Source organism: Eretmochelys imbricata, chromosome 3 (genome assembly GCF_965152235.1).
Source record: "Eretmochelys imbricata isolate rEreImb1 chromosome 3, rEreImb1.hap1, whole genome shotgun sequence".
Classification (NCBI taxonomy): Eukaryota; Metazoa; Chordata; order Testudines; family Cheloniidae; genus Eretmochelys; species Eretmochelys imbricata.
Genome location: NC_135574.1, coordinates 55,824,623 through 55,840,233, shown reverse-complemented (window position 1 = coordinate 55,840,233; position 15,611 = coordinate 55,824,623). Strand labels below are relative to the sequence as shown.

At 37.7% G+C, this 15,611-nt stretch overlaps 1 protein-coding gene across 1 annotated transcript in view; it reads right to left on the bottom strand.

The window, feature by feature from the left end:
• The window catches only part of COL19A1 (collagen type XIX alpha 1 chain), a 315,760-nt gene that overhangs the window by 60,787 nt on the left and 239,362 nt on the right, over positions 1-15,611 (bottom strand). The window contains exons 30-34 of the mRNA XM_077812674.1: positions 14,880-14,933; positions 13,709-13,762; positions 8,443-8,496; positions 7,187-7,240; positions 1,847-1,891 (exon numbers count right to left, since the gene is read on the bottom strand). Of these exons, the coding sequence (XP_077668800.1) occupies positions 1,847-1,891; positions 7,187-7,240; positions 8,443-8,496; positions 13,709-13,762; positions 14,880-14,933 (261 nt within the window). The remainder of the gene's footprint in view (positions 1-1,846; positions 1,892-7,186; positions 7,241-8,442; positions 8,497-13,708; positions 13,763-14,879; positions 14,934-15,611) is intronic.

The following is a 15,611-nucleotide window of genomic DNA, read 5'->3' as shown; positions in this document are numbered from 1 at the left end:
GGTGGGGTGTGAAGGACTACTGGCCAGAGCCTCTGTTGTAGTCAGGGGGTGACCTCTCATATGTTTATTGGCACGTATGTAGGTTCTTTTATTGTTTTTAACATGTTTTCTCTGTAATGCTTTTCCTAAAAATAAATGTACTTGCTTAGAAAGACCGGTGTGGCAACTTAATTGTGGCAATTACCCTGTTTACCATCTCTGAGGAGAAAAGTAAACCAGGCCTGTTTAGGCAGTCGGACTTTTCTGGGGAACACTGTGTCGGCAGGGAGCTGTGCAGCCTGGAATTACCGTGCTCAGAAGGGAGAGAGACATATGTCTACGCCCAGAGTGGTGGTGGCTGGGCAGCAGAAAGCCTATGAGTGGGTGCCCTTGTGGGACCCTAAGAGGGAATATAGGTGCAACTGCCCCAAAGTGTGACAGGTCTGTCCTGCAAAAATTCCAGTGAAGTCATTTAAGAGTTCGGGATGTGTGATGAATGGAAGATTGGGCTTTTTATCAGCTAATAAAAATGAAGGCTCATGAATCCTAAGGTAATTGTATAACTTTTATTATATAAAATTGCCAAACCATTTATGTGACTGGCCAAATGATGTGCGTAAAGGAATTCAAGGTATTGTACATTTCATTTTTTATCACCTTAAAAAGTTACATCTTAAATGAAAACTGCAAAGCATTTGAGTCAGGCTTCAAATACTTCAAGAATATAGAGGCTTGTACTGTAGCTTTGAATTAATGCTCAAATTTGACAGATGAGACACTAATAAATTCAGAAGAAAAATTATGAATTCAATAAAATTCAATAACTGAACTACCAGTTTATGCTAAATGTTTACAGCCTGTTGACCCCCAAAGCACAAAAAGCACACATTAACTCAAGTGTATTCAAGATATGAATGGATGAAACTCTTGCTTTTGAAAAGAGATTTATATTTTTTCAAACATTCTATTCACAGGATATTTAAGGTGAAGGTAGGAAATATGGATGTAATCTTTTTTCATATATGGAGATTTATAAAATGTATGCATAAGAAAAGGGAGAATGACAAAGTGAAGACCAAAGATGACATGCACCTTTTCCGTCCCCAAATCAATTTGCACTTCAACGACAATATGTTTTCAGTATGAAAGAGAAATTTATTGAGTTCAGAATACTTTAAAATGTGAAGTTTTATCATGCAAAACAAACTAATGCAAATAAATATGGCAGGTTTTATTTTACTTTAACTTTTATATACTTTATTGGTGAAACCAGAACGCTGCAGCAGAACAGTCACAGTTGTGCATGGGGGGAATGAAAAAGGGGCAGAATAGGGAATGGTCATTCAGTCAGATACTACTACAACCCACTGGCTGTACAAGATGCCATGTACAACCTGGACAGGTGGCCTGTACCCTGACTCTAGGTTTACAAAGGCAGAATCTGTCCTCTCAGACAGCATATTGTTTTAGTATATTTTCTCCATACCCGCCTTTATATTCTTAAAGCATTTTGTATTTTACTGTATTTTGTATTTTTAAAAAGAAATATTTTATGAAGAGCGCTTTACAGGAAAAAATACTCATATTATTTTCAGAGATTCAGGGTGAAATCCTGGCTACTGATGTCAATAGGAGTTTGGGCCAAAAGGGACCATTATGATCATCTAATCTTTCATCCTGCGCAAAACTGTCCATAGAATTTCCCCAAATGTCTCCTGGATCAAGTCCATACACTTCTGCTTGAGCTACAGCACATCTTTTAGATTTAGACAGACATCCAATATTGATTCAAGGACTTGGAGAATCTACCATACCCTTCGGTAAATTATCAAAATATACTATTCAAAATATGAAACAAATGACTTACTGGAGGTCCAGGTGGTCCAGGCTTTCCAGGAGAACCCTCATTACCCTATGACAGTATAAGATTCATACATTTCATTTACTGAAACTGATGTAATACCTAGCACAGTGATAATAAACAAGAAATGCAATCTATATGACCCTCCTCCCTCTATTTTTTGGATAAGTACAGCTATAAAAGAGGTTAATTTGGCCTACCCTCTCTCTAGTGTCATCTTAATCCTCTATATAAAACAACGTTAAAAAACAAACAAACAAACAAGCGAGTGAGCTGATATGGGAATAATACCTTTATATTAGATCTCGAGTCTTAGCCCTATGACATTGATTATTTGCAATAGGTTTCCTTATAGAAATTTTAACACAGTAGTTTCACTTGTAAGTGATTTGAGTAACTGAATACAGTATCTGCTTCATATTAATTGGGAGAAAAGGCAGTGAGAAGGATGTTCAACTTTATAGCAATAAACAAAATTTGGAAAATAAAAGTTCAGAATAATTTTCATAAATCATAAACCACTTTGTTGAACATAATCTTCAGTTTATGGATTAAGTTGTAAAGAAACAACCATCACTTAGACAAAAACAGAACAAAACAAAAAACCCAGAACAAAACAAAGATAAACCTAGCATTGAACTATGACAAAAAAAATGAATTCATCACTTTTTGTGGTGAATTGTGATGATGGTCTAACTGTGGGTAAGTTATAACTGTTGCCTGTTGGGCTGATATGGACTGAAATGGGATACATGTAAGCAGATTCCCCAAACAGTTTACATACTAGTGGGCACTCTAAACAAGTGTGGGCTGCTATGTTTTTGTTATGATATGAAGCAATGTCCCATGGAAGTCAGTTCTTCTGGTAATGTCACTATTACAAGTCAATAAAAATACAGAATCATGGAAATGCAGGCCTGGAAGAGACTGTGAGAAGTTATCTAGACCATCTATCCCACACTGAGGTCTATCTCACGCTGAGGCAGGACCTAGTACACCTAGATGATCTGTGACCCATAAACCCTCAGCGGCCACTGGCAAGGATGTTACAAGAATATCCTGATTCTGGTATATACATTCTGGTTCACCAAATATAGTTGTGTGAGGTCTTAAATGAAAGCCAGGGTCATAATGGTTGGTAATATAATTGTGAACGTATGTACGGCTATTAGGTGAGAAGTTATATACGTAAATTGAAAATATCTTCTTAGATTCTGTATTACAGGAGAGGTGGAGGAAAAAAGTGTTCCTATCAGACAAAAGATGTTTATTCTCCCGTCTCCTTGTTGGCAAATAAATTAAGCACTGTAAGCCAACACAATGGTGGAACATTACATACAAAGCCAACAGAGAGATATGAAGACAACACAGAAGAGCACGCAGCAGGGGAATATCTTGAGATACAAGTCAAAGGTCTGCTGGACTATATTATGGGAGCAGAGAAGACAGCCTGTTGTCTTGCACCTAGGAAGCAAATGGGCAGTAAATTTACATTCATGAAAATGGGATCTCAACCAGCCTTGGTTGAAATGCTTCAGAAGACATCTGGGGGGAGATACACTTCTTCAGACAGAAGATTAGCCTACTAAGGCAAGTTTAGTCTCTAGAAAGTGTGTTATGATTTTGATTTTTATGTAACCTTTTGCTTCCATTATCCTTACTCACTATCTCTTGAATCTTTGATAATAAACGTATCATTTTCCCTATAAATATATTTCAGTACTGTGATATTAAGAAAGGTGAGAATCCTGAGTTGAATTATACAAGCTGGTATTCCTGCAAGTGTTGCATGAATAAAGGGCTGGACACTATAGGGTAATGCATCAAAGGAGCCTGGGGACTGGGACACACCTATTGTTAATTTGCCAGACAAAGTAAGGGTTGGCATTATCCAGAGGAGAGTGGATAATGAAAAGGATGGTGGTATCAGGGAGCTGACACCCAGGTAAGCACAAGCAAGTCTTTCTCTTGCTGGAGGCAAGGGGGTAAGAAGGTGACTCTCAGTCCAAGATACCCTGAGAACTATCACACCATCCCTGGCAGGTGTTTGACTAACTTCTTCCTCTTCTCCTTCCCCTAATACCATCATCTGGATCAGGATGTCATGCAGACAGAATGTTCATCTGTCTCAGGCTGCACTAAGGTCCACCTTTTTACCATTTTCTTTAATGCAATCCACCCACCACTTCCTCGGCTTTCCTTGGGGTCTCTTTCCTACCATCTTCTCCTGCCATGCTATCTTCACCAGGTCCTCTTCATTCATCCTCTGTATGTGTCCAACCCAGTGAAGTCATGGTTCCTGGATTTTGTCAACCACATCATAGACCTGACTTCCATTCTAATGCTTTCATTTTGAAATCTGTCTTTTCAAACTCTATATACCTTGAAGGCATCTTATCTCAAACACCTGTAGGTATTGAAGCTACCATTTCTTTAGTGATCATGCTTCTGTGCCATACAGCATTGCTGAATGCACCCATGTTCTGTAAATGACATATGCTTGTCATATAAAACCTGCCATGTCATCCCTTGCTCTTCCAGCATTCTCTAGTTTGAACTGTATCTCATATACTATCTCACTGTCTTCTGTAACCCCAGTCACTAAGGTTCTTGAACTGGTCAGTTTGGTGTAGCTGTATTCCATTAAACTCTATATTCAGTTTCCTGTGGCACCCCTACTGACCTACATGACCTCAGTCTTAGTCATGTTCATTTTCATCCCAGGCCTGCTTAGCTGATCATATCACTGATTTATTATTTCCCCAAGGTCTTCTTTTGAGAACACCCATATTGCTATTTTGTCTGCATATAGCAGCTTGTGACCTTTTTCCCATTAGTAGTCCATCTGATGACGTAGTCCATCAATACGATATACAGCAGCAGACTGAGGGTCAACTCTGATGCAGTCCAATTACTACTTCAAAGGGACTTGTTGCTCAAACATGCTTGAATCACTGTTTTGGATGAGCTATATAGTGCATTTACCATAGTTATTAAATCTTTGGAGGCTCAGGTGTTTGTCTAACCTGTTCTGAAAACATGCAATGACGTGGATTCCAAAACCTTCCTTGGTAACCTATTCCAGTGTTTAACTGTCCTTATAGTTCAAAACTTTTTTCCTAATATATAACCTAAATCTCCCTTGCTGCAAACCAAGCCAATTAACTATTCTACCCTCTGTGGACATGGTGGATTACTGTCCCCTTTATAACAACCTTTCACATATTTGAAGACTTATGTCCCCCCTCGTCAGACTTCTCTTCTGTAGACTAAACAAGCCCAATTCTTTTAACCTTTCCTCACTCATGGTCAGGTTTTCTTATCGTCTTAACCTACCATCATTTTTAGTTGCTCTCTTCTGGATTCTCTCCAATTTATCAACACCTTTCTTAGATTACGTGTTCCAAACTGGACACTACTCCAGCTGAGCTCTAACCAATGCCAAGTAGAATGAAACAATTACCTCCCATGTCTTAGGTATGACACTCCTGTTAATACGTCCCAGAATGACATTTGCCTTTTCCACAACACCATGACATTGTTGGCTCACATTCAATTTGTGATCCTGTATAACCCCCAGATTCTGTTCTGCAGTAGCCAGTTATTTTGTACTTGTGCATTGATTTTTCCTTCGCAAGTGCAGAAGTGTGCACTTGTTTTTACTGAATTTTGTCTTATTGATTTCAGACTCTCTCTCTAAGTTATCAAGATCATTTTGAATTGTGATCCTGTCCTCCAAAGAGCTTGGAACCCCTCCACACTAGCCTCAACCAGAAATCCAAGAACAGAAAACGTGTGTCCTGCATCTGAGTTAATGTTATTATTGGAACTTTGCTTTACCAGACTTTTTATGAGTAGACCTGTGTACTGAGTTAACAAGGAAGTTTCTTGCATTTCATTTTGTTTTAAGTGACTGGAAGGAGGAAGGTGTTCCTATCTTTGCTGCTCCTTTTGTTTTGTTAGAGGAAATTTTCAAATTCATCTACATTATGAAGATTCTGTAGCTTGATGGGAGTTAAAGGACAGAAGTTTATTTTCTTTCTAAAAATCAGTTACAGTTCAGAATTTGCATAATACTATGGAATACAGCAAATATTATAGAAAGAATCTTATGTGGTGGCACTAAGCATGAAAAACTTCAAGCTAATGGTAAAAACTTCAGAAGGGTATACACATGTAGCAAAAGGGAGGGTTATAAATGGAAGTTGTTTTGCAACTGTAGGCCAAGTTTATGTCTGCTGTAACTCCACTGAACTGAGCTGAATTGCATAAGAGATTAATTTTGCCTTCCAACTAGACTGAGCACTATTGAGTGTCTGATATATGTACAATATTGTTAAAAAAAACCTTAATGCAAATTAAGTAAAAGGCAGTAATATATTTTTGCAGAGGCTAAATCATATTGAATAATATTTGTGACTTTTAATATATGGCATTTCTTTTGACTACAATATTGAAAAGAAAATAAGGTAGGGTCTATAATCCTGCTTTAATGCAGGGGAATGGACTAAAGGGATCAGCCCTACATTTCTATGATTCTAAGAAATAGCTAACAATTTCAACCACTGCTTATATAATAAACCATCAAGTTTTTTTAAATTGTATAGAGTACATGATGCATTTATATACCATAAGGGATATAAGAAAACATGGAAGTATGGCACTGCTTGGTAAAAGCACCATATTAAAACTGCATGATTTTTTAAGTGAGTTAAAGGAATTTACCTAGAAAAAGGTATTGTGATAGGTTGGATTAAACCTTGTTGAACTTGGTGGGTGGTACTGCCACCTTTCATCAGAATAAATATAAACATTGAGCTCTGAAACAATATGGACCTCCACTTAAAAAAAATAGCCACATGCCAGGCTCGGGTAGGAGTTAGACATGTGGCACAAGAAGGGTTCCACTGTGCTCTGATCAGGCATGGAAGACTGATTGGACTGGAGCAGTGTATCTGTGTGTAACAAAGGGAAGCAGCAAGAAACATGAGAAACAGACACGAAAAAAGGAGCATAAAACTAAGGAGACAGGAGAGTTGGCTGAAAGAGGCCATGTACATCTTCATACACAAACAGGATTGCAGCATAAAAATACCTGGCTCCAACATCAATTTCTCCTCTTAACAGAAACAACCTTGTAAGACCACAACTTTTGGCTAACCTCTTGTGTCAAAAATGCGTAGCAATACTGTCTGTTCAATTCCTGTTTGTACCATACAGCCTTTTGACTCCCCGGGTAGTCATGGTCTGTTTCTGGCATGTCAAGAAAACCGTAAGTGAGGAAAGGAACTAGATAATTCTTTATAGACCTTCACTGGAACTGAAACAAAGAATAATGTTCAATACCTTTTCACCTTTTGCCCCAACTGGACCGGGATGTCCAGGTCTTCCTATTGCTCCCTGAAACACATAGGATTGGTTCACATTAGTGATGAAACAATAAAACAAGGTAATCTGCATTGCAATTAAGTTATTAAAACTCACTTTTTGAAGGTCATTTTAACTTAATTAAGTCTCTCCTCTAGGCTTATATTTCTTCTGGCTGATACAACAGCTGCATACTACTGATAAGCCCTATGAAGGGTAAAACTTGTTTTTGTGGTTGCATTTTCACCTTGGCAGACTAAATGTAGTGACCTTAATTGGCATCTTTTGATACTGCTAAGAATTTAGCCTTGCTGCTTAAATGGCAATTTACATATTACTCATTATGCTTTAGTAAATTTGTTACAGTTTTTGAAAGAAAGCTTAACTTAAGTATTGCAAGCATTCAGGAAATTAAAAATAAGTGCAATAAACAACATGATCTGCATCTTTTAAAATAGGAAGTAAAATGTAATAGTATTTCCTAAGGGTATGGAAAAGATATAACATTTTCTATCATTGCTTTACAAATGTGGCTTACTGACTTTTTATATTAATAGCCAATTTAGAGTCACACTTTATAATTTCTAAGTTTCAGGATTCAGTGTTTTCAGAGTTTTCAAACAGAATTATGATTAGAATTTATCACTAACATTATACCAATAATTTGGGTTCAGATGCATAATTATCTGAAAGTTATTACATCATTCAAGTCAATTTTGTGTATAAATTTTCTGATATCATCACCAAGAAGCCAGAAACATATTATAAATTATATACACAATAATGGTTCTGACAATGGCAACATTTTCAGGAATTTAAACTCACAACATATCTTGCTTCTACAAAACTACTTGGGCCAACTTCTATTACTCTTACAATGACATTCATTCAACTCCCCAGAAGTCAACTGAAGGCAGACTCTGGCTCTTTATTAGCACCACAGAGAAGAGAACAGGCTAGAAATACGAAGAACTAATATGAAGCTATTATTTAAAGTGAAAGTTAAATCTCTGGAGTCACATATTCATATTAAATTATCCCACCTTTCCGTAAGCTAAAGCATTACTCCCAAAATAACAGCTTTCATTTTCAATTAGTACTGGATTATTGGATTTATTAGCTTCTTTAATATTTGGCTCAATCTAGTCTCCTTTTCATTACATCTTGATATTGAGCACAACAGGTTCACTAGACAGTTATTGTAGATTAGATCATAGAGTATATCAAACACTTACAGAAGGTCCACTAGGTCCTGTTAGACCAGGGAGCCCTGGAATACCTTGAAGACCCTGAGAATAAAGGATATTTATGAATATTTTTCTCCATAACACAGGTTTAATCTTGAAATCCATTACATTCATCATACCCATCACTGTTATAGTTTATATACAAATTATTTTTTAGCTAAACAAACATATACTGTTCTGAAGCAGCACATAAAAGATAACCTCTTGTTTGAGTGATAAATTACACTCTTCCCCATCATTACTGCAGGCAACTTCTGTCCTTTATATATTTTCCTCTTTAGCTCTGTAGATAAGAGCATGATGTCTGAGCAAAGTACAGAAACAATTTTTCCTTTTCCTATCACTATAAACTTTCTTCCTGTTCAGAAAGGCACCTGTTCACACCTCTCAATATTACCTGATATTATCTAAGCAGGATATTGCTTTGTGTCCAATATCCCAATTATTTTCATTTTATATAAATAAAGTATGGATTTTTGTCATAGCACTTAAAGAACTACTGCACACTTTTCTTCCAGCTACTGCTCATAATTCTATTATATGGCCTGAAAATTCACTAGCATTCTGCATGTGTGTAAAATATATTTAATAGTTTTAATAAGACTTCATCTCAAAGGTGAATAGCTAAATCTCTTTGTTCAAATTTATAATCCATGCCTCATATCAATACTAAAAAGACCTGGAATGATTGTATCAGTTAATATTCAGAGTACTAGTGCAACATCTGGTGATGAGCACATGACGGAAGGGAAAGACACTTAACCACTATGCAGACTTAGTATATCTGAACTAAGACAAGTAGCCCATTATCCTTATCATTTCTACATTGAGAGAGGTTCTCAACATAGGATTGGAGGTCTCAGTTTCCAAAAGAACAACAAAGAAAGGCTTCTCTGTAACTCTCCAAAGTGTTTTTTTCTTTTATAACAAGGTACTTGAAGTGAGGGAAAATGGTATTTTTTGCACTCACTGTCAGTGGTGCTGCTGCTCTTTGCAGTGCATTCCAGAACTGACTGTGGCTTTCAGTTATCATAAGTTGCTTTCTCAGTGTGCACACAAAACCTCTGATGGGATCCCCGGGGTGCAGCCTGGGACTGTGGGACCACTGTGCTCCCTGAACTGTCCAGCCTGGGCTGACTCTCACAATGCCTTGCTAGTGACCAGAAGCAAACTCCTCCAGGTGCTGTTATCACTCAGCTCAACCACAGGTGGAGCCCCCCAGCCAGCTAGATTGCATGAATGCTCCCAGAGCCACTCATGAATCACACAGGGAAAGGCACCAGCCAAATCCCCCCAGCTCCTAGGCTTGTACCTCAGGAATATACCGTTTTGCACTGCTCAAGATGGGCAGTGCAAATTTATTAATTCTCTCACCACTTCATCGGCTTCATATACCAGCCTTTGCAAACCTGAGCAGTTTTGCCACACACGTCATACAAACTCACTGGTAAAGATAAACAATTAAACAAATTTATTGACTACAGAATATAGATTTTAAGTGATTGTAAGTGCTAGGCAAAAAGTCAGTTAGTTACCAAAAGAGAAGAAAACATAAGCACGCAGTCTAAATTCTCAACCCTATTAGACTGAGCAACATCTAGGTTAAGCAGTTGTTCTCACTCCACTGGATACTGCAGTCCTTAATATACAGGTTTGTCCCTTAAACCTGGACCAGCCTCCTCTGTTGGAGTCTTCAGTCTTCTTCTGAGTGTCTTGGTTTCTTGCAGCAGAGGTGGGGGCAGGAAAAAGGCGAAGCATGGGCTTGCTGTGTTCTGTTTTATACCCTCAGACCATGTGCTTGGGGAATACACAAGTCCAGACATGTCTGGTGGGCATTACTGAGTCTCTAGGAAAGGTTGAGCAATCCCCCTGCTGTGGCCTCATGCAGATGAGTCACTGGCTGTTGATGGGCTGTTTGTCACCCTTCCCCGGGCATTGGTTACTTTCCTTCCTGTTGCCTCTGGGAAGCTAATAACTGGCTGATTCCGCAACTTACAGCATGTTTTAGTGACAAACATACAACACAATTCTCATAACTTCATATGCACTAATGATATACATATATGAATAGAGAAATGACTTTCAGCAGATCATAACCTTTCCCCTCATACTTCACAGAAAATCCGAAAGCAAAGGAGCCCAGAAAAGGGAAAATTCAGGGGGAAGTAGAAGATTTAAAGAAGAAAAGGGAGAAATCAGGAAAGGATGGAGAGGTGGGGACTATGGTGGGCACAAAAATCTATCCACACGGGGACAAGGACATTTAGGGAGACTCAGGCCCCCTCAAGATGTGGGGAGAGGCTCCCCCCCAATATTTTGTGGGATTTGTGCCCCATTTTGAATTAGTTTCCCCAACTGTAGAGCCTCATTAATAATACACAGACACCAACGATAGTTTTAAGAATTAAGTTTGTTAAAATTCTTAAACTCACATTGTAATAAGAAAGTGCAATCCGAAAAGCACCAGATAAAATTCCTTTCAAAGGACTTTGCAAAACCTAAATTGTCTTAACAATGACATTCTCAAAGTATAGTGAAACTTAGAGACCAGATACTCCTGGAGAATATGAAAGAAGTGGAGGAAAGATCAGGGAAAACAGAATCCCGAGTTACGGAAGAAGCATAATATGTGAGTAATAGAGGGCCTGACACTGCTCCCACTGAAGCAAATGAGAGTTTATCATTGAATTAAATCGGGGAAGCACTTGATCGTTCAGCTGCATAAATGGAGTTTTGGTTTATAGTTCCTTGAATTATAAAATAGTATGTAACTCCGAATGTATAATCATTAAGGGCCTGTTCCAAAAGCCTCTTTATGTCTATGAGAGTATTTCCACTGGCTTCAATGAATTTCAGAAGACCCTAAAACTATTGTTCTACTTTGTGGCTCTGGTAATCTAACCAAATCATAAAAAACATGAGAACTTCAGATCCATTACTGGAATAACAACTCCATTATGTAGTTTCCTGGAAGTAACATTCATTCACCCAGTTACAATGAAGTAACCTAAAACATCTGCTAAAACACTGGAGCTACCCAACATTGTTGGGAGTGCCTTAGCACCTACCAAATAGTGAAGAAGCATTATAATAGCTTCGTTATTGACTGAGTGAGCACCCTATTGAATCAATAAAAATTTACTTAGAATGAATTTACTCTGGCGTCTCTTTAAAAGCCTAAGTGCCAATTATAACCTGGTCTTTTTGTTATTACCTTCTCAATTGCCTTTAAGATCTGTCTCAACTTTTGGCAGTGAGATACTGTCAGAATTGTTTAAAATTGGATCTCCGTGTGTCAAGTTGCTGCTGCATGTATTACACCAGAGATGGTGCGCACAGAGAAAGGCCACACTACTGTTTTACCACAGTCCTGTTTATTTTTAAAATAAAACGTTTTTAGAGCCTTATTTATTATTGTAAATTTATTTTAAAGTATGTCTTCTAAATCTTAGGACGTCTTGAATATTTAAGAAGCACCAACCTTGCAGATTCTCTGAATAGTATCAATACAAAAGGAAGAAAAAACATGATAATTTCCAAAACCATCTTTATATTTTGGCAATCTGCTGAGATCTAGGGCAAGCAGGGGCAAAAGTGGAACATATCTAACACTTTTGTTCTGATTCTTTACACCACCCTCAAGATAAGTTGTTCCAGATGAATTTTCTTTTTTCCCCAACATTTATATCAGTTGCTTAGTCTGACAATAATTCATCATTGTAATTAGATTTTTCTGGATTTATTTTGAATTGTGCAAGAAAGGAAGTATATCAGCTAAATCAAAGGTAAAAAAAAATCATCATCATTCCATCACAGTTTTGGTGAAAATCTGACACACAGTCTACCTGATCACTCTCTTGAAGTGATGGATAGTGTTGAGTACAAATTTCAGTTTGAAAAACACTTTCAATCCATATTTTGTTTGAAATTTCACCTTCACTCCATAATTAACATTAGCTATGTACCATGAAATCCCCAGAACGAATAAGGAATTCATCAATACATTCAAAATTCCAAATATTAGCGACCATAATTTTTCAGATGCATTCTCTCCTATCAAAGCAATAACATTTACGAGAGAGTAGTATATTTAACATATTTCAGTTGAAGAGCTTTGTTATTTAATAGAGCTCAGCAAATAATCTGTAATGGATGATTTATTTTACCTATTTCATCTGGCAAATTATCTCCAAGGAGCACATGATTCACTTATATTTATTAGCTGATTAATTTTGGTGAATTCTTTTGACATAAGATTGCTCTTGAGCTTTCATTGCAAATATCTGGCGTTTAAAATTGGAGCTGTGGAATTTCATTTTCATTGGGCAATAGGTCTCGTGGTATTTTTCTGTACCCTTACTGGCTTACAATACCCTAGGAATCCAGTATCTGGTGAAAATACTCACATTTTCAAATTCAAAATTCAATCATAGAATTATAGAATATCAGGGTTGGAAGGGACCTCAGGAGGTCATCTAGTCCAACCCCCTGCTCAAAGCAGGACCAATCCCCAACTAAAGCTCCCAGCCAGGGCTTTGTCAAGCCTGACCTTAAAAACTTCTAAGGAAGGAGATTCCACCACCTCCCTAGGTAACACATTCCAGTGTTTCACCACCCTCCTAGTGAAAAAGTTTTTCCTAATATCCAACCTAAATCTCCCCCACTGCAACTTGAGACCATTACTCCTTGTTCTGTCATCTGCTGCCATTAAGAACAGTCTAGATCCTCGGCCAATCCAAGGACAAAGGGTGGAGTATTTTGTACCTTGGGGAAGTTTTGACCTAAGCTGGTAAAGATAAGCTTAGTTGGTTTTTCATGCAGGTCCCCACATCTGTACCCTTGCATTCAGAGTGGGGAAGGAACCTTGACAAACACTAAAGGGGCAGTAACACAGTCAAAGCACATTTGTTATAAAATGTGAACAAACATTCTGAGAATACTCGGCATATACCCATTTATTGCTCGATCCTGTATTATCTTCTCAATATTAGCATTTAAATATACAATCCTTTGTAATTAAATTAAGAGATGCGAAAAATAAAACTGCCTTACTCAACTGAGTAACAGTACTTAATTATATGGAAAATTCAGAATCAAGAACTGTTAATATCAGCCTTCCTAACGCTTACATATCTTCTTGAGATATTCTGGAGAATTAGATAATATATGGATTTAGTTCTCAATCTGGACCTTTATTCATGTACACATAAGAATAACTATAATATAATTATTATTGAAATTAAAATAATTTTACCTCATCACCTTTCTCTCCAGAAAGTCCAGGAAATCCACGTTCACCTTTGCTTCCCTATAAAGACATAACTTTTGAACTATTACTGTATTTTATTACAGTTACAAAAACTTATGTACTGTAGTGTGTTTCATTTTAAATATGCTAGTATTCTAGCATAATTTTAAATATGCTAGTATGGAGCTTATGGGTTAGCAGTAAGGGACCATAAAACAAACAAAGAGTCAAATTTCACACCGGCACAGGTACCACTAAGATCAATAAACATTATGCCTACTTCCTATGCACTTGAATTTGGCCCAGAACACTGAGGCTGAGTGCAAAAGTTCGCTTGATAAACTACAACTAGCTTAGAAGGGGCACGGATCAGTGTTCATGTTGCGCTCCCCATCAGCAATTGGCCAGGGCCGGGGAAGCTAATGATCCAAATTCAGTGATGAATCCTGGTCACATGCCATCTGAGACACATTGAACATTCACTAAGCAGAAGGCTAGGTTAGAACTCTTTTCAAAGGAGAATTTATACTTTATGATTATTATTGGATTTTGCTTTAAGGGATTTAGATGTCAAAACCTGCGATCTTTAGTAATTCTTCAGTAAGGCACAATTCCTAATGACTTCAATACAAGTTTAGAATATGTCCCTCTGAAATCAATGAGACTATTCACATGAGTAACAAAATATGTAAGTACTCAGGTTGGTCCAGTAATTATGGTGCTATCCTGGGAATTGGGAGATTCCCTGCTTCACCACAGACTTCCTGCACAACCTTGGGTAACTCACTCAGTCCTCTGTGCCTCAGTTCCCCATCTGTAAAATGGGAATGAATCACAGCACTTTATAGCACAGGGGTGTTCTAAGAATAAATACACTAAAGATTACGAGGTTCTGAGATACTACAGTAGTGGGGGCCTTATAAGTATACAAGAAGAAAAGGAGTACTTGTGGCACCTTAGAGACTAACCAATTTATTTGAGCATGAGCTTTCATGCTCAAATAAATTGGTTAGTCTCTAAGGTGCCACAAGTACTCCTTTTCTTTTTGCGAATACAGACTAACACGGCTGTTACTCTGAAACCTGTTATAAGTATACAAGATAGACAAATAGGATTTAGCCCTGCATTTTTAATGGATAAAAAAAAGTTATCTAAAGTACTCACTTAATAAACTTACCTTTGGCCCCTCTCTACCAGGGATTCCTGAAGGACCTCTTGGCCCAGTATCACCCTGGAGAACAGAGGAAAATAAATTGATGGGAAGTACTTTAGCAAAAGAAACAGTGGATCATATGAATATATAGTTGTCATAAATATAAGGGGAAGGGTAAACCCCTTTGAAATTCCTCCTGGCCAGGGGAAAGCTCCTCTCACCTGTAAAGGGTTAAGAAGCTAAAGGTAACCTCGCTGGCACCTGACCAAAATGACCAATGAGGAGACAAGATACTTTCAAAAGCTGGGAGGAGGGAGAGAAACAAAGGGTCTGTGTCTGTCTGTATGCTGCTTTTGCCAGGGACAGAACAGGAATGGAGTCTTAGAACTTTTAGTAAGTAATCTAGCTAGGTATGTGTTAGATTATGATTTCTTTAAATGGCTGAGAAAAGAATTGTGCTGAATAGAATAACTATTTCTGTCTGTGTATCTTTTTTGTAACTTAAGGTTTTGCCTAGAGGGGTTCTCTATGTTTTCTAATCTAATTACCCTGTAAGATATCTACCATCCTGATTTTACAGGGGGGATTTCTTCATTTCTATTTACTTCTATTTTCTATTAAAAGTCTTCTTGTAAAAGACTGAATGCTTTTTCATTGTTCTCAGATCCAAGGGTTTGGGTCTGTGGTCACCTATGCAAATTGGTGAGGCTTTTTATCCAACATTTCCCAGGAAAGGGGGGGGTGCAAGTGTTGGGA